The following is a 25,843-nucleotide window of genomic DNA, read 5'->3' as shown; positions in this document are numbered from 1 at the left end:
AAGCTCAGAGACCCGGCCTGAGGCCCTTCGAGCCAGAGAAGCGAGGGTCAGGCTACAGGCTAACTCTGTCATTTCGTCATTTCAGTTTTCTTTTTCCTTTTCTTTTTCCCATATTTAAAGTCAGCCGCACCCACACAAAGAGCAGTGAACTACAGCCTCTGCTCTTTTCCCTGCTGAAGAGTATTTGATTTATTTTATTTATATTCACTGTCATTATAGTAATTACACAGTGAATAATGAATCTGCAATGTGAGTAGTATTCTATAAGGAAATGATTGGGAACGTGCATATTTTCATTAATTTATGTATGTATTTGTTTATTTATTTGTGTATTTATTTATTTAGCTTCTGTTAATTGATTAAATACATAGATAGTATCTCCTGTGTCTGTTTTCCATCATTTGCCTGTGGGTAATGAACAGAGGGAGAAAAACCAGTGACTGGGATAAGATAATGCAAGGGAAATTGTGAAATATATGAAAAAAGTTTCAATTTTTAATTATTTCATGCAATCTTCAGGCAAACCCAACCTACTATTTCCATCTCATTGAGTATGCATTTATAGTGGTGTAAAATTTGCTGTCCCTTAAATGTAACTTTGCTGTTGCAATGGTTTCATAATGCGTCTCTTTGTTATCTATTGCCATTGATGGAGTCAATGTCGTTGCGTGCGTGCGTATGAACATGCGTGTGTGTCTGCGTGCGTGCATACGTACGTGTGTGTGTGTGTTCACTGAGGAAGGAGGATGCTGCTTGGGAAAGGTGGGGAGATCAAAGTTGAGCTTTGATCCAAACTGGTTCCTTATAATGAATTATAATAAATTGGTGAAGCGATGACGAGCGCTTGCTAGACATGATTAAACGATCCAGAGAGACAGGCATGCCCGTTCCCCGCGAGCCCTTTCAGTCAATAACCGCTTTGTAAGTCCGATTATTTTAGTGGAAAACAAAGTCATGCAAGTCCTAATTGGCTGAACAGCGAGCTTCATCGCACGGAAGCAGCTCCTGTGACAGTACTGCTCGTTCCTGTTTGGGCTTAGGCGGGTCGTTCTGTGAGATTAACCTTAACGAATGCGAGTCCACGCCGCGTCTGAAGCGCGCTGGGTGTGCGGACCGCGTGGGCTGGTACCGGTGCTTCTGCCCCGAGGGTCAGCTTCCACCCCCCACCCAAAGGAGGTGGATATTTACCAACATGAGGTGGATATTTACCCACATGAGGTGGATATTTACCCACAGGAGGTGGATATTTACCCACATGAGTTGGGTATTTACCCAGAAGAGGTGGATATTTACCCACATGAGGTGGATATTTACCCAAACGAGGTGGATATTTACCCACATGAGGTGGATATTTACCCAAATGAGGTGGATATTTACCCAAACAAGGTGGATATTTACCCACATGAGGTGGATATTTACCCACAGGAGGTGGATATTTACCCACGAGTGGGTATTACCAAAGAGTGTTGTGTCCAACAAGGTGAATTTAGCCACATAGGGTGGACATTTACCTACAGAGGGGGATATTTACACAGAGAATAGGGATTCAGAAAGGTGGTATTTCCCACATGAAGGTGTTATATTTACGCAACAGACTGGGAAAATTCCCCCCACACGCAGGCTATATTTACTTCAGTAGGTGTATTCACCGACAGAGATGGGTATTTGACGCCAAATGAGTGGTGGATCATTCTAACCCAAATGCAGGTCATTTTGTTATTAAACTCCAGAAGAAAGGGGTTGGATATTTCCGCAAAACAGTGGATATTTGCTCATTGTACCTAGCTAGGATAATTTGATTGTTAGTGTATCTGGCAGGATTGTTTTTGTATGATTAGGTGTGATTCCAGTGCTAGTTTGTACTAGGTAGGATTCTTGCTTGCTGAACAAGCTTACTCTACAGGGTTGGAGTCCTGATCGATGTGGTCACTTCTGGCACTACGATCCTTACTTCACTCTAGTGTTTCTTTTGCGCCTCTACATCATGAAACCTATGCACTTGTTGTACGTCGCTCTGGATAAGAGCGTCTGCTAAATGCCTGTAATGTAATGTAATGGATATTTACCCACATGAGGTGGAAATTCGCCCACAGGAGGTGGATTTTTACCCACGGGCAACCAAAGAGTGTTGTGGCAGACGAAGAGGCCAAAAAGGTGTTCAAGACCAGGTTTTACACAGTGCAAGATACTCTAGACATCAGGCAAAATAAGAAGCCTAGATGTGCTGAATGGCCTATTCCCATCATTGAACATTGTTCTTATGTTTACGCACAGACTCACGCAGGCACACACACACACACACACACACACACGCGCAGACACTCACATCTTCAATTATTAATCTTCAGTAGCGTTATCCACACGATACAGAGATGGGTTTTGATGAGTGAGGCGGATCTGCAAATGTCAGTGAAGTTTGTTTATTTTCATATCCCTAGGACCTCATTAATTGTCAGTTCATGTTCTTGTTATTAAACAATTCCAGTAATGTCCTTAATGGTGCTAACACTGAAGCAAACGGAATTCTTCCTGAAAAACAGTAACTGAAACACCACAGAAATATGACTAAATTCAGTTTATCAACGAAGACTTGAGTTACAAATGCGTCAGAACTTTCTACTGAACTGATATCAGTATAATAGTTTGGTGTGTAAGAACATGTTCACATAGAAACTCTGATTGGGAAAACTGTGAAAAAGTTGTGCTGTGTAATTCTGCAAGTTACCTGAATTACCCTAGCCATATATCTCTGCTCAAGCCCATATATAACCATACATCAACTCAAAGCCCACTACCAATGAAACCAAACCCTTAATGCAATTATGTAGCTTCTCTAATAGTGTTAATCTGCACAACGATAGTGTCTATATATACACACTTATAATACAAGTGTGACCACATGTGATCCGTGTAATTAAAAATAGCCATTTAAGTAATATCTTTTAAAAAAATGAACTTGTCATTTTTCATTTGCACACGAACACTGCTGTCAATCTGAATCACGGTGTCACTGGAATAAGTGGGTATTTATAGCGATAGATTTGGCTGCCGCGTGCTGCGGTGTCACAGGTATATTTCAAGGCGGGGTGGATTCGGGGCGTGATGAATGGAAGTGTGTTCCTGTTTACCTGCGCCGGCCTGTGAGACGCTTCGTCTGCGGCGCGGGTTCGCCGGGAGAGCCGAGGTGGCGAAGGGCCAGAGAGCGGAGTTGCAACTGCACTGAGAGAGACCAGGAGGGAGAGCGAGAAAGAGGAAGGGAGAGAGAGAGAAAGAGAGAGGGAGAGGAAGGGAGACTGACTCACCTGTTCCCTGGCTGTGGTAGCGGGTCTCAGGTTATTAACACCGATAGAACAACAGGTGGAAAAATCCCTGCGAAACAAGCAAGTCATGTGGGTGGAAGGAGTAGACATGGGTGAGCATGTGTTGGGAGAAGATCACAGATTGTCTGAAGGTTAAACTGTATTCACAACTCATTATATTCCCCGCTGAACGCAAACATGTAGAACAATTGTTTAAGTTGTTTACATTCAGAACTGCATATGTATACTAACTTCAATAGAAGTCTGCTTCCTTCCAGTTAAACAAATGTAATTTCATATTATGAAACTGAAAATAAATGAGAAGTGATCAGTAGAAACGTGTGAAATATATTTTAAATCCCTTCCCAGAGTGTTACGCATCAGAGGATACCTTTGTTTTAAATCTCCATCCCACGCAGCCCACAAGAGAAACTGATTCCCGAGGACGTGTGTGTAGCCCGATACCCTTCTGTGTGTGAGCTATAGGCTACATCAGCGCATGCAAAAAGGGGAGTCACAACTATTGCGTGCATTAGTAAATTAGACAGAATAATTAATTGGCCTAATTTGCATAATCCCCTCCCCTTTTTAGCGAGACCACTCCACATATGTGTGCATGAACATGTTTAACTCAAAATGCAGTGCGACGTAATCCCAGCAAAATACCTCCTAATAGCGATTTTGAGCCATTGTGACCGTTTAGTAAATCCGATGTTTTGCCACCTTGTTACAGATGCTTTTAGTGAATCTGGCCCTTGGTGTTTTGGTGCTTCTTTTTCCTTTTTCTTTTTTTTTCTTTGCCATTGAAATGTTTGTTCATAGTTGGGACTAATCAAAGGGAAAAGCCTTTCTTAAATTAAATATTTTTAATATTTTGGACCACTTTTTAACGTCATAAGTGAATACAATGGTTTTACACACAGTGTGAGTGCTCTCTCATGTTGTTCATTGTTTTGGAACTACACTTCTTTAAAAAAAGGTTTTGAATGATCAGCCTTATATTTAATAAATATCAAAATTACACGAATTGTTCCCATTTTTTCACATTTTTTAGGACTGTTGGAAATGGGCATTTAAATGTTATACAAATTTGCTCCTCAGTTGGCTAGACTGTATTTCAGTAAATTTGAAATTGAGTTAATGAGGTAGATGGTTTAAGCTATTTAAAGATCATTTCCATGACCAAAACTGCAGGGCACAGGTGGAAATTATTGTTGGGTAGTAAATTTCATACTGACGTTGAAAGAATTTATTTTTCTCAGCGAGTTCTAAATGCATGTGGTTAACTTGCTGGGATTCATAATTGAATCCGAGTCTCTCAGCTACTTGATGTCCAAGCTTGGCATAGCGATATACCCACTCCAGATTAAATGAAGATCTGAAGTAGGTATGTTCTTTGGATGGGTCTTATCATTATGCTTTTTAATGAGATTCAGTAGATTAAATTAATGGCATAAAATGATTGCTAAGCAGGACACAACTCAGAATGTTATGATATGGCTGTTTCTTTTTTTTTCTGGTAGAGGAGACCAGATGGGTAATTTCTTAATTTGGGTAAATTATGAGACATACGTTTTGAAGAACAGGTGAAGAAGCATGCTTGTGTGTGAAGTGTTTACATTGACCAGCAGCTTCATATTCAGGCCATGCTCTGTGTGATTGGCTCTCATGTCCTTGTGCTTCTGCAGTCGTATGTAATTATGTCACGTGCAAGGAATGTTATATTAGAATATTCATGCAGCTGCTTTTTTTTATGCGGCTTGTTATTACTATTCTGATGTGAAAGCAGTTCCACTGTTTCTTCACTGCTGAGTAGATAAAAGATAAGATAAAAAAAAGATAAAACTCAAAAACCAGTTTGTGCTTGGGCCCTTACAAGGTACTGGATGTGATGCTTACATAAAATAGGCAATTACATCAAGAACATCTATACAGCATATAAATCAACGTATTTTAGTTAACAATATATTTATAAAATATATAACATCAGAAATTGATACCAGTTTGTACTATTCCGTTACTTTAACACAAGCTTAAGTACAGTATATTCTTATACAGACACCCCCCCCCCCCCCCACCCTTAACTGTTTTTTAGAAATATCACTTTCATTTGCAATCATCCAGTGTCCCCCCTCTTTGAATAAATAAATAAGAAATAGTAAATAAATACCTGCACAAAAAAGGCAATTAATTTGCATCATAAATTTCCCACGCGTCGCTAATGTCTGTGAGCCGGAGAGATTATAAATCTGGGCAATTTTTGCCGATAATTTTTGTTGCCCTCGCCGAAGCCGTACCTGTGAGACGCGGGCCTGATTAAGGCTGGATCGCGGGCGGGGGGCCGTTATGCATTATTAATGAAGTCCGGGTAATTGCCAGACTTTATGACATAGGGAGCAGGGGAAATTGGTTCCATGGTCAGTTTGAGGGATGATGAGAATTTGCCCTCACGTCGATGCCGCTGATAGCCTAGCATTAGTCATGCACCCCCCCGGAAGCACCCCCCCCCCCCGCCCCCGCCCCCGCCTCAGCCGCGTGACAGCGTTAATGACAGTCATCTCGCGGCGTGACCGCGCCGCGGCTCGCGTTTACGAGAACATAAAGTGGCGGAAACCGGAGCGGAGCGCCGTCCTTCACTTTACGGCATTAACCTTTCGTCCGTCTCTCAGAACGGGTTAATGTGACCCGGCTCCGACCGTGTGACAGAATGAAGAACCGCAGCACAGGAGGCGGAATACTGAGCGGTTTTCTCTCTTTCTCTCTGTCTCTCTCTCTCTCTCTCTCTCTTTCTCAGTCCAGGTAAAATGGGCCCTGACACACGTCTTTTCAGAAATTAAACCCAGCGCGGCAAGCCGCTCATCGACGATGACACCGCACCTCAGGTGTCGTCTTTATGCACGGAGCTGGGCTCGGCGGCGTGCGTTTGCGACGCGACCCGAAACGTGAAATACGCGTTTTTGTTTTGTTCGTCGCCCGCGCGTCCCCGTGTTCTACATTCGCCGATTGATTTAGCCTCCCGCTCGACCTGGGCGTCGGGGGCGCGAGCTGTGAAATCGGCTGTAATGGACCGGGCCGCGTATCGAGCGCCGATAGCTTCACGCGCGTGGACCCGGCGGCTGATTATGAATGCGTTTGTCCCTTTGGGATTTGCCGCTAAGTTGTTCATCTTCCCCCCCCCCCTAATTATTCTGTTTATTGCCGCTGTCACATCGTCTGGAAGTTCAACGAGACTTTTTGTGTGCGTGAGCGTGCCGCTTGTTTATGTGTAGTTGTGTGTGTGTGTGTGTGTTGCTGTGTGTGTGTGTGTGTAAAATATAAAACATAATTTGCAGATATATAATGTAGCCAGGCGTTGTATAAAATTAAAGATGGGATTTCTACTTCTGTAATGTACTTCATTCCTCCCTTGATACACATCCTCATCGAAAATGATCAAGCTTGTAATTTTGATCCTATCATTTTTAATTGTCCATTTTGAAATTATTGGAGTTAAGATTAGTCGTAATTATTTGCTCATCCTGCTGCTTACATTTTTTTGGCCCCTAAATGAACCCTGACCTGAGGGAATGATTTTGCACTCGGGGAGGAAGTTCCTGGTCTGGCTGGGTTATTCTGTTTTATACTGGGGATGTTCTGGCTGGGTTATTCTGTTTTATACTGGGGATGTTCTGGCTGGGTTATTCTGTTTTATACTGGGGATGTTCTGGCTGGGTTATTCTGTTTTATGTCTGGTGGGTATTTTTTCGTGGGCTGGGTTATTCTGTTTTATATACTGTGAGTTGTTCTGGCTGGGTTATTCTGTTTTATACTGGTGGATTTTTTTCTGGTTTGGGTTTCTATTCTGTTTTTATACTGGGGATGTTCTGGCTGGGGTTTATCTGGGGTTTTGCGTGTTTTTCCTTGGGATGTTGCACTCTACTTGCTGCGATCTGGGCGGCGGATTATGTTGATAATTCTCTGCTAACTGATTAATTGTTTAATGGGTGACTGAGGTTACGTTCAATGTTTCCACTTTACCTGCGAGTGAAGCTCTGTCACTCTCCTCTCTTTATCATCCCTTCCTCTCCCTGCCCTCTCTTATTCTTTTTTGGACACGCCACTCTTTCTCTCTACTCATCCTTCCTTGAACTCTGTCCTCCCTCTCTCCTCCCTCCTCTCCCTCTCCCCCTTCTCCCTCTCTCTCTCTCTTTTTCTCACTCTCTCTCTCTTTCTCTCTTTCTCTTTCTCTCTCTTCCTCTCTATCCCTCTCTATCTCTCGCTCTCTGTCTCTCTCCCCCTCTGGCTGTGTTGAGTTCCTTTTATTTTGACACACACAGTTGCATCTCTCCTTCCTCTGAATATGGGGCCGCTTGTAATGCGGGTCAGACAGGCAATGTCACATCCTCATAAAAAAAAACCTCACCTCATCCCTCCCTCCTCATCCTCCTCCTCCTCTTCCTCCCACTCCTTATGCCCCACACCTCCTCCTCCGCACGAATGCTACTTTCTTTTCTCTTTCTCTCTTTCTTTCCCCTTGTTAAACACTTTGAACTCTCCTCACTCGCGGATGGAAGGGATGGGAATGAAGAGCAGAAAGAGCGAGGGATCTCCTGAGAGAGGAGTGCAGAGGAGCGAGCCGCGTCTCCACGCTTGCCGCGCGCGAGAGAGATGCAAAGCTACGGCCGTGGGGGAAATATAGCGAGGCTCGGCGCGGGAAGGAAGTAGAACACACGTTCGCGCTCACCTACAGGCCAGTCAACATGACAGCAAAGTCAGGAAATCACAGAAGAAGAAGGAAGAAAATCAAAATAAAAAAGTTTGGAAGACATGGCAGCACTCACAGCTCTAGATTTAAAAAAAAAAAATAAATACATTTTCTAAACTCCAGAGCTATATCTATGTCAGTTTTCCGTGCAATGAGTTATTGTGCTGTGGCTAGGCGAAGTTTGTATGTAATGAGTTGTTGTGGTGTGACCATATGAAGTTCATATGCAATTCATTATTGTGGCGTGACCTTATGAAATTCATATGGCTTTTAATATGTCAGCCCATGGCCGTTGGCATTATGCCTAATGGATGCCCTGGTACTGGGGTACGAAAACGCAGACGTTTTAGTCATAGCCTTAAACCAACTCGGAAGGATGACTTCTGCCATTCAGTTTGTGAATTTCCATGTTAGCTAGCGCTGGGCTGGCAGCCAACACTGGGGCTGGTCGCTCTCTTGTGGTTCAATGAAAACCCATAAAACCTACATAGAAAGAGAACCCCAAAGCTAGTACCGCCAACAGTACGCTAGAAACGAATAAGTAAATGAATTAATAAATAAATACATTTCCGGTCTGTCGTCAAAAACATCAAACGTATGAGGGCGTATTAGGTTATAAATTTAGACCGGGGCGCTTCTTAGCATTAGGAATTAGCCCCGTTGTTATGCTAATGTGAACCGCGAAGCGGTTCAAGCGACAGTGCCGCCATGTCAACAGCGCTAATCGCTACACGCGGAGGTGCGTGTGCCTCTTATCGCGCGCACTGCCGCTTTACCCTCGAGCGAAACATTTAACCGCGGTCGCACGCGTGAAATACGACGCTTAACGAGACGTTGATAGCGCTGTATGTAAAATCTGTGCTGTGGAGATTGCTCTGTGTAAAGCTAACACCGCGCACACTACACAACTGTTTTACACACTGCCCCCGCTCCCCCCCCCCCAGCCCTGCAAGAAAGCCACCGGGAGACCTTAAAAAAAACGAAACCTCCGGATTGCTTGTCAGAGAAGACGTCCGGCCTGACAGCGGTTGGCGACGTGCGGCGGTTAAGAGGAAAATGGATTCGGGTTTTTTCGGAGGAGGAGGGGGGGCCACCCCGGGCCTGTCGCCGCGCCGCTGACAGACGCCGAGCGAGTGAAACCTCGGGGGGGGCGCGGCCGCCACCGGGCGCCAGATGTCCCGTTTATTTCCGCTTTAACGGACCGTGAGGAGCGCTGTCCTCTTTTGGCACTTTCAATTTTCTCCCGATGATTGCGGGCTAAGTCCGCGGAGTGCGTTACATTTAGGCCAAGATCAAATGCACTTATTTATTTATTTATTTATTCTGGGGCATGATCACACCTTTGCGGCACTCCTTAGAAACTGAAACACCCCCCTTGCTCTGCAATATGTACCCACACGTACCGTACTCATTAGTGCGCTTCAAATAGGCTACTGCACACCGGGTTTGTTCAGACCCTCTGCTTCCCTGCAGTGTTCTCCTGTTCGGTACAGAGCACAGTGTGTTACCGTGGCCTGGTTCTGTGCAGCATTTTGCTCATAACTTTCAGTTTGCAATGAAATTCTGCAGTAACCTTCATTTCTCACGTCGCGCGCGTTTTCCAAACGCAGGCTAACGCGCGCTGAGTGATTTTTATGATGACGGCGATTAGTTATATGATGTGCGCCGCCTCGTGAGGTTGCCATGGCGCTCAGCCGCCGAAGATCGTCCCGTTTTCATGCGTTTGTGAGCGTGAAGAGACGGCAGTAATCTAGCGGGGATTCTCTCGTACCAAATTTCACGCGCTTTTATTTTTTATCTTTAACGCTTGGTTAAAAACTTCTCTTTCCATGCTTTTTCCTGTGAGCCAGTGGGTGAGTGAAAGTGGTTGTGCGTACCCATTTGGGGCCGGTGGCCGGTTTCATAGTAAGGTCTGAAAATTGCCATAGACCGTACATAGGGGCCTACATCTTTAGCAGTCCCATGTTTATACTTAACTTCATGTAGATCCTCTATGTATCTAGAACAGTTCTAGCTGAACATGTGTCAGATGGTAATTAGCCATGATTAAGTGGTGATTACTTGGATAAAGACAGTGATAACGATGAGCTGCGTCGCGATCCGACAAATGATCACATTTGCTGCGTGGATTAGACTGACAGTGGATGATGATCATCTAAAAGCCTTAGCTTTAACAAAGCCATGCGGCTAAATCCACCTGATGGGAAATGTATATAATGCAGTCCGTAACTGCATTTTTGGATTGCATTTTTTTTATAGCTCTTTTATCCAAAGCTTTAGAATCGATGCCTCTCATTCACCCATTCGCACACACACACTCACAGTGAAAGGGCTGCCATGCAAGGTACCAATCAGCTCATTGGGAGCATTTAGGGGTTAGGTGTCTTGCTCAGGGACACTTCGACACGCCCAGGGCGGGGGATCGAACCGGCAACCCTCCGACTGCCAGACAACCGCTCATCTCCTGAGCTATGCCGCCCACGACTGTCCATTCGGATTTGGACGGTGACACAGTTTTTGTCATTTTGGTTCTGTGCTCCAGCGCATTGGATTTGAAATGAATCAACAAGTATGAGGTTGAAGTGCCAACTGTACAGCTTTAACCTGATGGTGTTCGCATCCATATTGGGTAGACCATGTTGGAATGAGACCCGTTTTTATACATGAGTCCCCCCCTTGTTGGCCCAAGTTTATTATGTTGTATGCCTGTTTTGCTTGTGTGCTGAACACAAGCGAGGTGAGACGCATGCAAAGCTATATCTGCTTAAAACACAAAACAGTCACTTAGTGTGGAATGTGTATTTGGAAAGTGATTCAATCAGTGGTTCAATCAACACGGTCTTCTTTCGGGCAGCAAAGTGGTGTAATACTAAGCATTTTCTCCAAAGGGGATCGCAAAGATGGACACAAACAGATTATCTGGGCAGAAGCTCACTTAAAAATAAATGTAAAAACCTGGGCTCCTGCCAGCCACCAGGTGTCCTGGGTTTTTAGCCCTCGTGAGCAGCAGCCCGCGTTACAAACACGAGGCGCGAGTCCGGTTTGATCGAATCCAAGCAAAGTCTTTTTTTTGATATTCCAAAAAAACGGCTAAGCGTGTTTGATAGAGTCTTGGAACCGGTCGTGCTGAATCCTAAATTGCTTTGCTCCTTTGCAATTTGAATGAACGAATGAATAAATAAACAAACAAATAAATAAATAAACATTGGAAAAAATGTTATATATATAGTAGCTGGCCAGTGCCTGAGGTTGTGGAAATAAGCTGAAGCTGCGAGGAGAGGCCGTGGTGGAGCTCTTGCTCTCGTGTGCGAGCCCCAGGTCGACGGGCGGAGGACCCGGAAGATTCCGGCGCTCCCCTCGCAGGCACATCAATCGGGGCTTTGATGCCGATCCCCCGCAGGATTGGCTGGCGGCGGCGGCGGCGAGCCGGCGCGGGTCCGATCCCCGCCCCCCCGAGGGGACCCTCTCCTGTGAAAGACCACGTGCGCGTGCCGACAAACGGGCGCGCGGGAGGGACGCCTCTGTGAAGCCCCCGCCAGCCGCCGCGCGGACGGGCTCTGTCAGCACGCGTCGCGCTGCACGGAACTCTCCGGAGGACTCCGGTGCCATTGTTTGCCTGCTAAAGCCTATCAGCTGGGCTGAAATGCACTGGGTGGGGAGCGGGGGGATTATTTCAGGTGAAGGATTTAAACACCGGCAATCCGGATTGGCTGTCAACACGTCTACACTACTCTACATAGAATACAAGCACATAAACCCTTATTCACAGTGTACAAACACATAAACCCTTATTCACAGTGTACAAACACATACACAGTACCCTACTATAAACAGTTTTCAGGTACTTTCTTACAAATTTGAGACTAGCATTGCTGTTTCTCTTGGTTAGTGGTGGTTCCTGCCTTGCTGCTCTCCCTTGAATCCCATTTTTGCCCAATCACTTTTTAATTGTGGAGTCATGGACACTGACCTTTGCTGATACTAAAGAGGCCTGCAGTTTTTTGGAAGTTCTTCTGGGATCTTTTCCTGGACGAGTTGTCGCGGAAGATTCCCCACTGTTCCAAGAGTTCTCCTTTCAGAGATAATGGCTCCCACTATGGTTTGGTAGAGTCCCAGAGCCTTAGAAATGGCTTTTTCCCTTTCCAGATTTATATATTTTAACAACTTTTTTCTCATCTCTTCTGGAATTTCCTCTGATTGTGACATAGTGTGCTTGTGGAAATTTTGTTGTGACTTCTTGTCTCTGATGAGTGAGGCTTGGAGTCAAGGCTGGTTGCAAATGAAGCCTGGCTGTGGTCAGTTAGCTAGGTGTAATTATCAATTAAATTTGGTTAATTGGTTGAGTTACTAAAGGGGCAATTACTTTTTCCCATGGGCGATATCAGTGTTTGATAGATATGTTTTTCTTTCTCTAATATTATATTCATTTTGTCAAGATCTTAAACCATTCAGAACACATATACCCTACTGTACACAGTATAAGAACACATATACCCTCCTTTACACAGTGTACAAACACATATACCCTACTGTACACAATATACGAACACATATACCCTACTGTACACAGTATACAAACAAATATACCCTGCTATACACAGTATACGAACACATATACCCTGCTATACACAGTATACGAACACATATACCCTACTATAGACAGTATACAAACACATAAACCCTACTATACACATTATATGAACACATATACCCTACTGTACACAGTATACAAACAAACACATATACCCTGAACACAGTATCAACAAATACATTACCTGTCATAAAATGAACACTACTATGTATCATAATATACAAACACTACTATACTATTACAAATACAAAATACATATTTTACAACCCTTCTGTACACAAAACACAAACACATATAAACTGTGTACACCATGCAGTTAAAGGGGGAAAAAACTGCCTCAAAATACACGTACAGGCAATGGCCTAATATTTACAGTGCTGTTGTGAGTATAATCCTGGACGCTGTAATTTTTTCCCTTCGGCTCCCATGTCCCTTCGCCTCGTCCCCTTGCTCCTTTCGTGATGAAGTGTTTGGCTATTCCTGAAAGAGGACGCCGCATTTATAACTTTGTGTAAATAAGGAAATTACCCCACAGCCTCTGGAGTTCAGAGATAATTTAGTAACAGAGGAAAAGGCCCCGCGACAATACTCAGGGGGTCTGGATTTGAATATGTAAATTTCACTGGTGTTAGCGCTGAGAGAAGACCTTCCCTGGAACGAGGATGCGTTGGGTGTATATTTTGGGCCAGTGCAGATGTTTGCACAGCCAGTTAATCTGGCCTCTTTTCACACTCCCTCGAATGGGGGATATATTGCATCTGAAACCTCAATTAGATGAACGAATCCAATGCCAAATTTCCATTTCAGATGACAGGCTTGCAATCATAATTTTTGCATCTGCTTATCCATCTGAAATTTAAAATATTTGATTATCACTTGGGCATGTTGGATTTTGGCACCGTAAATTTCACACAGATATCGTAATGCCTGGACCGTTTCCACAACATAATACCTGTTCTTTTTTTTTTGGAAATGCTTGGAAATTGACTAAATTTATTTTTGTGGATGTGTAGTGCATTATTGATTGATTGATTGATTGATTTATTTAATCACTGTACTCAACAAGTTTGTGAGGGAAAAAAAACAGTCAGTCAAAGCTAACAGGAAATGCTTATTGAATCCAGGCCCTTGTTTGTCCGAAGAGTGCGTAAGGCAGCCCTTGGTCTTCAGATGAGATTATGGAGACCCAATGAGACATTGAGAGGAGGGACTGGAGATTGGAGGGGACGTAGGGGTTTTGGTGTTGCCCTGTTGCGTTAGCCGCTCTGTTGTGACCCCGGTCTGTATTCGGCCCCGCGATGCAGGTCTGACTGGGCGGTTTTGTGAAGCGGACACGGGCGCCTGCGAGGACAGCCCCTGCGGGCCCTTCGGCGTCTGCAGAGACGCCCCGGGCGGCCACCGCTGCTTCTGCGCGCCCGGCTTCATCGGTACGTCAGAGCGCTGGACACGCCCCAAACGCCTCCCCGCCCCAAACGCCTCCCCGCCCAAACGCCTCCCCGCCCGAACGCCGCCCCGCCCCAACGCCTCCCCACCGCCGGTCATGTGCAGGGCCTCGCTCCCACGCAGCCCCGCCTGCGGGGTCAGAGACGCCCCGTCCCGTGCGGACCGCGGTATCGGAATCGGGTTCCCATTACAGCTCTGTCTTCCACCTCGATCATGTCCTCTGACGCCTCTTTGAGCGCAAGGAAAGAGCTCTCCCTTTCTCCCCCTTACACCATTAAGTGAGCGTTATTCTTTTAGGGGTGTGCTTTTTTTTTGGGGGGGGGGTTAGCCCCATGAGTAATTGGCTGGTTCTTGAATATCTCTCTCTCTCTCTCTCCCTCCCCCTTACACTCTCTCTCTCTCCCTCCCCCTTACACTCTCTCTTCATCCCTCTCTCTCTCTCCCCCTTACACTCTCTCTTCCTCCCTCTCCCTCCTCCCCCTCTCCCCCTCCCTCCCTCCAGGCGCTGAATGCCAGATTGAGGTAGACGAGTGTCTGAGCGGACCCTGCCGTAACGGCGGCTCCTGCGTCGATGAGCTGGACGGCTTCAGCTGCCTCTGCCCAGCTGGGCTCACAGGTGAAGCCCCGGCACTGCGTCTCAATCACGCCATGCCACACAGAGAGTGTGTGTGTGTGTGTGTGTGTGTGTGGGGGCATGTTTTACTATCTGTGTGAGAACCAAATGTCCCCACAGGGATAGAAAGATGAGGAAAACTATGCAAGGTGGGGACCTTTTGCTGGTCCCCTCAAGTTAAAGAGGCTGTTTTAGGGTTAGGACTTAGGGTTAGGGTTACAATTAGGTTAAGGTTAGGGTTAAGGTTAGGCATGTAGTGGTTGGGGTTAGGGTTAGGGTTAGAGGTTACGGAATGAATGTAAGTCAATGGGAAGTCCTCACAAGTATAGCAATACAAACATCTGTGTGTGTGTGTGTGTGTGTGTGTGTGCGTGTGTGCGTGCGTGTGTGTGTTTGTGCGGCTATGGGACCTTGTGTGTCTGTGGCTATGGGACCTTGTGTGCGAGTGTGTTTGGGTTCAGGTGCACTGTATGTTTTGCTAGCTACCTAACAACTTGCTAGCCAGCTTGCTATCTACTTTCTTTTTTGGTACACCAGTATGAATTCACACAATATTATTCATTGGATGGAAAACAATAAAACATTTCAATATCATTGTATGTATTTTATTGTTTTCCATCCAATGAATGTTAAAATTGCACATTGCACGAGTACGATGCAGAATTTGCAACATAAACTTGAGGTGAACTGCCTGTTTTGGAGGAAACTTGCACCATGTCATTAAAAAAGTGAGGTTGCAAACAACATGTGCGGAGAGGTTTGTGGAAACACACGATGGAGTCGGAACGACACCCTGCAGTGCAACCTCCCAGCCTCCTCTGCTGCGTCTGGCTGCACTTTTACATCATTAAGCAATGCCTGGAGATAGGGCTGTGGAAACCACAGGGCCTTTGCTTTGCTAAAATGGCACATATTTCCGCAGTGTAAGTCTGTGAGTAATACTGAAGCCAAAAATACAACACAGGCAGCCGGAGGAGTTTACATTGATTTGTCATTATCATCTGTTGACTGACCCACATCAGACGACACCCTTCCACCATAAATTTCAAGTAAAGCTGGACAGTGATCTGGCATCAGCTAAAGATTTCCTTCTGGACTTCTGGAATTCTGTAGCCCTGTCATCACATGCATTTAAAAAAGAACATTTTTGCACTACTCTTAAATAAAGACGTGTAACTTTGTGGAAAACTAAAGTGTCAAAACTTATTAAATAATGCAATTATTCCTGGCACACATACACTGTACATGAAAATGTAAAAAGAAAAAAAACATAGAACATCTCATGATCGACTTGCTCTAATGTGCAAATATCTAAAAGCCATCAAATTCTACAAGGGTTTCCGAGGGAACACTGCCTTTCACTTTTGAGATTTGTTTTTGTAGAATTCTTCAAGAACTTGACTAGAGCAAAAAAGTTCTTTTATTTTTGATTTTTTTGTTTGAGTATCTGACATAATCAATTTAGGGACTATATTTTGCCAGGCAGCACTAATCTGTCTTCAGAACGACGGCTGGAGTTTTAAATCTGGCAGTTAAGCTGTGCCTGGATGTAGCAACATGATGAAATCACTGTTGTGATGCCTCCTCTGTTCCTCGATTAGTTGATTGACTTGGAAGGAAACCAATCGCTATTTAGACAATAAAATGTAAATCAACCAATCAAACATTTTCCCCACCAAGATTGGTCGCTTTACTTGTTGGTCATGTTCTAATTAGAGACCAATCAGATTGACAAAAAATTTCTGTCAAAGCAAGAAAATGGCAACAGCTTTAATATGTATGGACCCATTTTGGATTGCTATCACATTTACATCGACAAGTATTGTATATGCCAGGCTTGAATACAATGTATGGACATTTAAAACTTTTTTTTCCAAATGATTTATTGGGGGATCTGAATCATTGACCTGATATCTGAAAGGGTATAGGTTTTTTTTTGTTTTTTTCCATGCAATGATATACGAGGGAGGGTGACTGTTAGAAAGCACATTAAAAAAGGTTTATGATGTGGTTCAGCGGGTAATGAGGGGTCAGGGGTCGGGGAATCTCCATTAGTTTGTTTGCCCTGAGCCTTGGGGGAGGAGCTGATAAGGGCCAAAGCGGGGACGCTAGCCGCGGTCTTCTGCCGGCTCCGAGCGTGAACCTTGCGGTCCGTTTGTCAGATATGTTTTTAATAAACCGCGAACGTGCGGCGAGTCCAAATTCCCGTGGGCGATTCCGCCGACGCCGCTGGGGATCCGGGGTTAAAGAGAGGGAGCGATTAGATTAGAGCTACCGATTGTCTTTTCCTCCGACAATTGAAGGTAATATACAAAAAAGTGCTGAGGTGTATCCGTAGCAAATGCTTGTTTTCGACATGCATCCAGCTTGCCCCTTATGAGGGAGTTCATATACATGCGCACACGCAGGCTAATTGGCCACTTTAAGGGTAATTAAGGATAATTATTGTAGTGAGGAGCCCTTAGGTGCCCTTTCTGGATATCAGCATACCGTTCTGCATCATAAAGATGGTATAGCAACCAAATCAATGCTGCGGATGCGCATTAATCATTCAGGGGTCAGGGAAGAGGAGCAAAAAATATTCAGTCTTTTATTGGCTGTCTTTTTCATGTTGGAGAAAATACATTTTGATGAGAGCGGTTGAGAAATAGAATATTCCTATTGAGGGCACGTCTGCTTCAAACATTTGGGGAGAATAATGATGCCTTGCTTGTCATGAGAGGTATATGAGGACCAAGCATTAGCTGAGGAATTCTGAAGGAAAATGGACAGGGAAATTTAAATGGAAAGGTTTCTATTTTTCCACCAAATGGCAGAAAAAATTAGATATAATGGTTGAAGGCATTTTTAAAATTTCTTTATTTTAATTCATTATGGATCTTAGAATTCTGATTATTCAGGTTTGTTTTCCTGACCTTACAACAGTTTTTAAAGTATTTGAAGTATTAAAAAGTACTGCTCTGTTGAATGAATGTTCTGCTTACTGTACATTAAATAACGCACCAACTTTAATGTCTACGTTGGTTTTGCTGTGTAAAAACGATTTTTGCCAATTGAAAAAATCCTAAAAATAGGTCATTCGGGTATTCCAAATGCAGGCACTCTTGTTTTAATCTTCGTTATGATAATGACGCACACCAGTAGTGACGCACCGCTTTTCAAAACGGTGCCGTACCGTGTCTGGGTTCAGACAGGATGTGCTCACCGGTAGGCGGATCACTGCGGATTCCGCCACTCAAATCCCTGGCATTCACTGAAACTCACTTTTTTTTTTAGTCTGGAATTTAGCGGTGTAATCCCACTTTAATCTTTTTGCTGTGCACGCATGCTTACGTACCACTTACAGCAATCCCTGAATAACCCCTGAATGTTAATCTGTCTGGTGTCGCCGCAGTTAAAACGACACGTTCTGCATGACGCAGCATTTGTAACTTTATTTGTCGAATACCAGGGGCTGTTTTGTGGCGGGTGTTTAATTACATAAGCCAAAACGCCTGCATGATGTTTTATGATTTTTTTATTTTTCTTCTTCTCCAGAAGGACAACCTTCACACTGAGCCACCCATAATTTTCCTTCTCGGTTGTGTTCAGTGCCTCGTTCAGAGCACGGAATATGTCTTCTGAAATTTCTGCTATTATACGTCTGTCATTTCCTTTTATCGCTTTACGGATATGGCACACCGCTGGATTTTGGTTGGATGATTTTGCGGATTTTTAGTAACTATGCAACAGGACCTTACACTCATTTTTATTTTTAATATGACTTAGATGCTGTTCAGGTTGTCAGTTTGAAATACTGCAGTGAGTGATATTCTTTTTGCTCACTTTTTTTTTATTGCATTCAGCCTGGTCTTTTCTTTTCTTTTTGTGGAATTTTTTAGCAAGGAAATTGTACCTTTTGCAAGATGTGCTGATCAAAAGATGTTTTTGGTATCTGGCAGGATAATGGATTCTGTCTCCGTCTCTCTGCCTCCCTTTCCTCCTCTCTCTTTCTCTACCTCTCTATCTCTCTCTCTACCCTCTCTCTCCCTCCTTCCCTCCCTCTCTGTCAATCTCTGTCCCTCCCTCCTTTCCTCTCTCTCTCTTCCTCCTCCTCCTCCTTCCTCCTCCTCCTTCCTCTTCCCTCTCCCTCTCCTCCCCCTCTTCTCTCCTTCCCCCTCCCTCTCTCCCTCCCTCTCCTCTCTCTCCCTCCCTCTCCCCCCTCTCCTCTCCCTCCCTCTCCCTCCTCTCCCTCTCCCTCTCCCTCCCCCTTTCTCTCCTTCCTTCCCTATCTCTCTCTCTCCCCCTCTCCCTCTCTCCCTCTCTCTCTCTGTTTGCTGGGCTGCAGGCTACTCATGCGAAATCAACATAGACGAGTGTCACTCATCGCCCTGTCGCCATGGCGCCGCGTGCCGCGACCTCGTCGGCGGCTACGAGTGCCTGTGCCTCCCCGGCTTCGAGGGTGGGTGAGACCGCCGGGCCCGAACGGCCAATCGGATCACCTCCTCCCCTCCCTCTCTCCCCGCGCCGCCCCTCCCCTCACGTCACCCCGTCGCGCGCGTTCGCAGCGTGTCGGCGGCCCCGCCGCCGGGCCGCGGAGATAAATCGGGGGGGCCGCGACGCGGAGCCGCTCCGGAGGAGAGATTAGCCCGGGCAGCCCAGTTTGTTTGCGCGCTAAAAACAAATGTACCCCCCGGGCTAATTTATGACGCTAGCCCGGCGGCGTCCGTTTATCTTCATTTCCCTCCTCCCCCTCTCCTCCCCTCCTCCTCCTCTCCTCCCCCTCTCCTCGGGCACGGCTGCACGCCGAGGCACCTGTCCCGGTCTGACCCGGCTCTTTACTCGTTTTTTTATTTAACGTTTTCTCTCTCTCTCTCTTTTTTTAACGTATTAAAGGCGCAGAGTGTCAGGTGGACGTTGACGAGTGCCTCTCCTCTCCGTGCCAGAGCGGGACGGCCTGCATTGACCAGCCCGGTAATTACGCCTGCCAGTGCGCGGCTCCATTCACAGGTAATGAACACCGCGGAATGAGGTGTGTGTGTGTGTGTGTGTGTGTGTGTGTGGGGTGGGGGGCGGAGGGTATGGGGGGGTGGTGAAAAGCAAAGTTAATTATCTCCAGAAAGCACTCCTTTCACCTGTCTGAGCTCATTTGGCTGGTTTAGAAACATTAGCACATCTTCATTTTCCGCGGAGCACTTTTTCTGAAGGGGGGGTGGGGGGGGGATGGGAGGAAAAAAAAAGAAAAACCTGGCCCCAACGCGGAAAAAGATCGCATCCAATTCCTTCCGCCCTCCTCCTCACCTCTCGCATCACGGGTGGGCGGGGGTGGATGGGTGGATGGGTGGGTGGGAGGAGGGGGGGAGTTGGTGGGGGAAGATGAACAAGGACGCCACCCAAGGGCATGTTTGGGTAAAAACAGAGCAAACTTTAAATGGATAATTGGACGCGAGGAAAGGAGGAATCTCAATCAGGCGCCGCGTAGTTCCGCACCGCCGCTGATTGGCATCATTAACCGGATTGATTGGAGGGGGTCAGAGCGCCAGCTCTCCCGCCCGCCAGCAATCACTGAGCAACGGTGCCCACGACCTTGTTAGCCACGGCAACCCCCCCCCTCGCCCCCTACCAGTCAGCTTGGAGGTTAAATCGCAGCATTGACCTCCGAGCGCATGTTGGTCGACCCGGATATCGCAGTGAGGTTAATGCTTTTCTCTCAGCCCTGTCTAAGCATATCAAGAAACCCTTTCCAACTGCACCGGTGCCAGAATATTAGAATCGGGTTGTGTAATTGGCTTGTTTGATGTGCTGTGTTTTTTTTTTTTTTCCTTCTTATATTTCATTGCAAATGAAAATAAATACTTTGGAGAGCTTCGCAGCGGTCAGCGCCGGTAAAGGTTCACCTGTTGTGTAATTAACTGGCCGAGGCTGTGCCACACCAGATAATGTAATGCTACACCCTGAAGAGGAGAAAAATAATAAAAGTGTGGGCGGAATGAACGGGTATTCTACTGGCCCAAAGTTTCGATACGAGTTTTATAAAAGCATAAGTATCGGGGGAAAGAGACTTCGTTACTGTGTCGGTGAGCGTTTCCGTGCGGGTGATTGCTGCGTAGCGCGTCTGGGCTGTGCTCCTGTGTCTGTCCGCCTGTCTGTCTGTCTGCTTTAGGTTGACACCCCGCTGATGCTATAGCACGCCACTGTCACACTTTCCTGAATAACTCTTCCCTCCAAATTATTCTTCTTTCCCCTCCCTGTCCCCTTTATTATTTCTGAGTCATTTTGCATAAATTAGCAGAAGTTGGAGTTGTATTTTGCTTTATTTTCGATGTCGGTTTGCAGCATTCACGTGCATTTTGGTATACGGTCTTTCCTTTACTCGTTTAGCCAAGTGATTTGATATGCACTACCTCTCTCCATCTCTCTCTCTCTGCCAATTCAATTTCAATTTCAAAGTGCTTTATTGGCATGACAAATATAGGCACTTGTGTTGCCAAAGCTGTGATTACAAGATAACTATATACGATATATGCTAGATTATAAAATAGTTATTTTAAAAAATAGGGAAAAAAATGTCTTTCTATCTCTATCTCTGTCTGTCGCTCTTCCATTTTTTTTAAACTGCCAGTGTAAAAACTTCTCAGCTTGTTGGTGTTCTGTAACCGTGGGCTCGGATCGAGGAGTCTGTTTTTTTCCGCTCGTGCTTTCAGCAGGTTTAGCTTCGGCTGTTTGTCAGTAAACCGGCGGACATTTTGGATTCTTCAGAAGCGCTGCCGCGTCGCGTTCGCGGTCTCCGCCGCGCAAATCACTGTGGAAACCTGTCGACAGCTTCCAGTCAGGCGCCGCTCCTCCTCTTACAGCGAAACTCCCCTCACCTCCGCGCCGCCATGTCCTGTTTTCAAAATGAGGAGGGAGAGAGAGAGAGAGAGAGAGAGAGAGAGAAAAAGTTTTCCCAAGTTTTCAAAATGCATCTCAACACTCAGACACTCAGACAAGTGACAGGCGGGAGCTCAAAAAATGCCCTACCCCCACTCACTAACTGTCGTCGAGAAGCTGATGTCGGATTGGCATCACGAACGGCTGGCATATATCAGCACAGTGACTGCTGAGAACCATCCTGTTAATAAAGGCCTGACTGGGTCAGTAAAGAGGCCAGGAGGCCTACTGGGGAGGGAAGGTGACCCCCCCTCATCATCATACCATTATGACTGAGCATTATGACTCCTTCACTTACCCACAACCCCGCCCCAAGTCTGCCTCCTCCACTTACCCACAACCCCGCCCCAAGTCTGCCTCCTCCACTTACCCACAACCCCACTCCAATTCTGCCTCCTCCACTTACCCACAACCCCACCCCAAGTCTGACTCCTCCACTTACCCACAACCCCGCCCCAATTCTGACTCCTCCACTTACCCACAACCCCACCCAATTCTGCCTCCTCCACTTACCACAACCCACCCCAATTCTGCTCCTCACTTACCCACAACCCCCCCAATTCTGCCTCCTCCACTTACCCACAACCCCACCCCAAGTCTGCCTCCTCCACTTACCCACAACCCCACTACCCCAAGTCTGCCTCCTCCACTTACCCACAACCCCCGCCCCAAGTCTGCCTCCTCCACTTACCCACAACCCCGCCCCAGTTCTGCCACTTACCCACTTGGGGAATAGTTTAGCTGCATGTAGTTTAACTAGTAGATTAATTTCATTTTGAAGTAGTTTTCTAGTAGTTTTAAGTGCATTCAAATTTGTGTAGTGGTTGTAGTAGTTAATTTCTTCTGTGTCATTTTGAAGTGTATTTAACTACAGGAACTACCAAGTTTGACCAAACACTGACTCACAGTGCTGGTTCTCCCCGCTGAGCTGTGTAGTGGTTCTCCCCGTGTGAAAAAAAGTTTATGATTATTTATTTATTTATTTATTTACAAAGTACATTTCTTGAGTAATTGTAGGCTCCCCAACTTCACTTCTCTTTAGAGTAGCTTGGCTGAAGTTCAGCTGCTTTCCGTGTGAGGCACTGTAATTGGTAGTTTCTACAGCCACACTTTCAGAGTAGTTTCCCCAACTCTGACTGAGCACCTGCAGCCTACCTGCGCTACCTCAGCATCTGAAAAGTGCGGAGGAGGAGGAAGTGCTTCAGAAGACAATCGCACTAATTTCCCCCACACCCCAACGACGGGACAGGGCCCCAGACGCAATTAGGCCATTCTAAATTGGGCGAGGTAAAAGCGAATGTGACTAATTATAAAACAATAAGAGTTTTAAATGCCTCATTTCTGGTTCGCCTCCATTCAGTTTTACTGCGCGGGTGTCTCTCAGAAGCCTAACATCTCTCGTGCATAATTCTCGAGCCGCTACAACCGCAAAAATATGCAGCGCCGCTGGTAGCGGGACGCCGTGGGTAACATTTGGTCGGGAGAGGAGCGCGCCATCAAATTTCCATTTTTCACCAGGCTTTCCCCCCTCCGCGTCGCTCCGCACGCGAAAGCAAACAGCTCGGGAATTCAATATGTCACGTCTCGAACGCGCTAGCGGGTTCCGCGCGGACGAAATCGTCCAAATTTATAATGCGAGACCCAGCTGGAGGTAATTTGCGGTAGCCTATAACTTATTTTATGACGGTACCTTACCGCTTTTTCGCTTTTGTTTCGTGGTGAGTAAGTTGTAGTGAGTACATCTGAAGAATCTCCAAATGCCATTCATGCGAGGAAAGCATTGGCATTCGTATCAGTGTGTTATCTGTCATCTATCTGCTAGAATATGGTGGACGAACGGATTGCAATGTACGTATGTGAAGCAGATCTTAAAGCGCGGTTGTTAATATCTGGTTGGACAGGATAACCACATTGACTGGGTAGTGAATACATGTGACACAGGATTTTATATCCTCCAGTGCTTTGATAAGACTCATACTTTAGGGGCATTCTGTTTTGTCCCTTTGTCTACCCAGAATAAAGTTTTTATGTTTTTGAAACTCTTATTATCTTATATATTAAAGGCTATTTGTTGTCTGGCATGTGTTTATTGGTTTGTAATATTAAGTCTGCATAATATTATACAGTGTCCTCAAAGTGAAATGATGAGTTTATGAAGCTGATCCATTATGACTGGTTCATAAGTACATTCAAGCATGTTTTGGCCTCTTTTTACAGGCCTTATTGTGCATGCAGTCCTAAATTACTAAAGCTGGCCCCAAAAACCTCTCTCACTCTCCACGTTTTTATAAAAACAAAAACAGTTATACCAAACTTTTCCATTTGCCAGTATGAGGTCTGATCAGCTAAGCTCCTGAGGTTCATTTCCAAGTACTGACAGCCCCCCTCCACCTCCCCCCCCCCCCCCTCTCTACCCCCCGAGGTGTGAACTGCGAGCCCCCGCCGTGCGAGGCCGGTGACCGCTGTGAGAACGGGGGGGAGTGCGTGGAGGAGCGCGACCGCGCCCTCTTCCCCCTGGGGTCCCGCTGCCGCTGCCCCCCCGGGTTTGCGGGACCCCGCTGCGAGCTCGACGTGAACGAGTGCGGCTCCGCCCCCTGCCTCCACGGACTCTGCTACGACGGTGAGGAGATCTTTAAAGAAGTCAATTAAAAATCCAATTCCAGTGTATTTATACAGCGCGTTTTGGAAAATATTTGTTATGATACGCTTCACAGTATACCCTGGCCTAAAACCCCCCACGAGAGCCAGTTCAGAGTGGCAAAGGAAGAACTCCCTGGGTGGCATTTAGGATGACACTTTGGCAGGGAACCGACTGTGTAGGCAGAGACCAGCGTGTTCCAGGTGCCCAGCAGGCTTCAGCAGAGTCAATGTTTCAGAGCAGTCTGAGCGCAGGACTGGTTGGGTGGCAGCAGACGGAGGAGGCAGACTTGGGGTGGGGTTGTGAGTAAGTGGATGATGCAGACTTGGGGTGGGGTTGTGGGTAAGTGGATGATGCAGACTTGGGGTGGGGTTGTGGGTAAGTGGATGATGCAGACTTGGGGTGGGGTTGTGGGTAAGTGGATGATGCAGACTTGGGGTGGGGTTGTGGGTAAGTGGATGATGCAGACTTGGGTGGGTGTGGGTAAGTGGATGATGCAGACTTGGGGTGGGGTTGTGGGTAAGTGGATGATGCAGACTTGGGGTGGGGTTGTGGGTAAGTGGATGATGCAGACTTGGGGTGGGGTTGTGGGTAAGTGGATGATGCAGACTCGGGGTGGGGTTGTGGGTAAGTGGATGATGCAGACTTGGGGTGGGGTTGTGGGTAAGTGGATGATGCAGACTCGGGGTGGGGTTGTGGGTAAGTGGATGATGCAGACTTGGGGTGGGGTTGTGGGTAAGTGGATGATGCAGACTTGGGGTGGGGTTGTGGGTAAGTGGACGATGCAGACTTGGGGTGGGGTTGTGGGTAAGTGGATGATGCAGACTTGGGGTAGGGGTGGTGGTCAGGAACAGAGGGATGGAGGACCAGGCTGCTGGTCCAGCAAATGCCCTGCTAAGCAGCATGTCTGCACAACACTGCAAATATGCCCACCCTGTTTTCATTAGCAGGTAATGTACTTCCATCGTTATAAATCCTGTATCCACTTCTCTGCATGCAACCAGGGTTCATCACTTCAGTGTGTTTAACAGCCTCCTCCTATGGCCACAGTGCTTAGTGAGACTGCAGAGCCTGTAAGGTCCATAAGGTCACGCATCTCTGAGTCAGGACACCGCCACTGAGAGCCCATCCTAAGCTGTTTTTATCTTCTTTAGTTTCTTTTCCCCCGACTCTGATGATTCGCCGGTTTCTGTTTGCCCGGGTCACGACCGGAGCTGATCGGGAGTTTTTTTACGAGAGCGGAGCCGTTCCGTCTGATGCGCCGATCCGATCCGAACCGATCCGAACCGATCCGATCCCATCTGAACCGAACCCATCCGATCCCATCCGATCCCATCCAAACCGAACCGAACTGAACCGAACCGAACCGAACCGAACCGACCCGACCCGATCTGATCCGAACTGATCCCATCCCATCCGAACCCAACCGATCCGATCCGATCCGATCCGATCCGAACCGATCCGATCCGATCCGATCCGATCCGATCCAAACCGTTGCCACCGTTACCCGCCGCCGCGGCGCGATTAGAATAACGGACGACAGGCGGCCGCGTGGACACGCCCAGAGCCCGAGACGGGACGCCACTCCCGCCCTTTCGGCAGCCCG

General features: G+C 46.5%; 1 protein-coding gene across 1 annotated transcript in view; it reads left to right on the top strand.

The window, feature by feature from the left end:
- eys (eyes shut homolog) overlaps window positions 1-25,843 on the top strand; it is a 337,977-nt gene that overhangs the window by 81,062 nt on the left and 231,072 nt on the right. Inside the window, exons 13-17 of the mRNA XM_064318175.1 lie at window positions 13,939-14,061; window positions 14,580-14,693; window positions 19,018-19,131; window positions 19,566-19,679; window positions 24,022-24,219. Of these exons, the coding sequence (XP_064174245.1) occupies window positions 13,939-14,061; window positions 14,580-14,693; window positions 19,018-19,131; window positions 19,566-19,679; window positions 24,022-24,219 (663 nt within the window). The remainder of the gene's footprint in view (window positions 1-13,938; window positions 14,062-14,579; window positions 14,694-19,017; window positions 19,132-19,565; window positions 19,680-24,021; window positions 24,220-25,843) is intronic.

This window comes from Anguilla rostrata, chromosome 18 (assembly GCF_018555375.3).
Source record: "Anguilla rostrata isolate EN2019 chromosome 18, ASM1855537v3, whole genome shotgun sequence".
Classification (NCBI taxonomy): Eukaryota; Metazoa; Chordata; class Actinopteri; order Anguilliformes; family Anguillidae; genus Anguilla; species Anguilla rostrata.
Note: the sequence above shows the minus strand (reverse complement) of the source record. Positions and strands in the feature narration are given on the sequence as shown.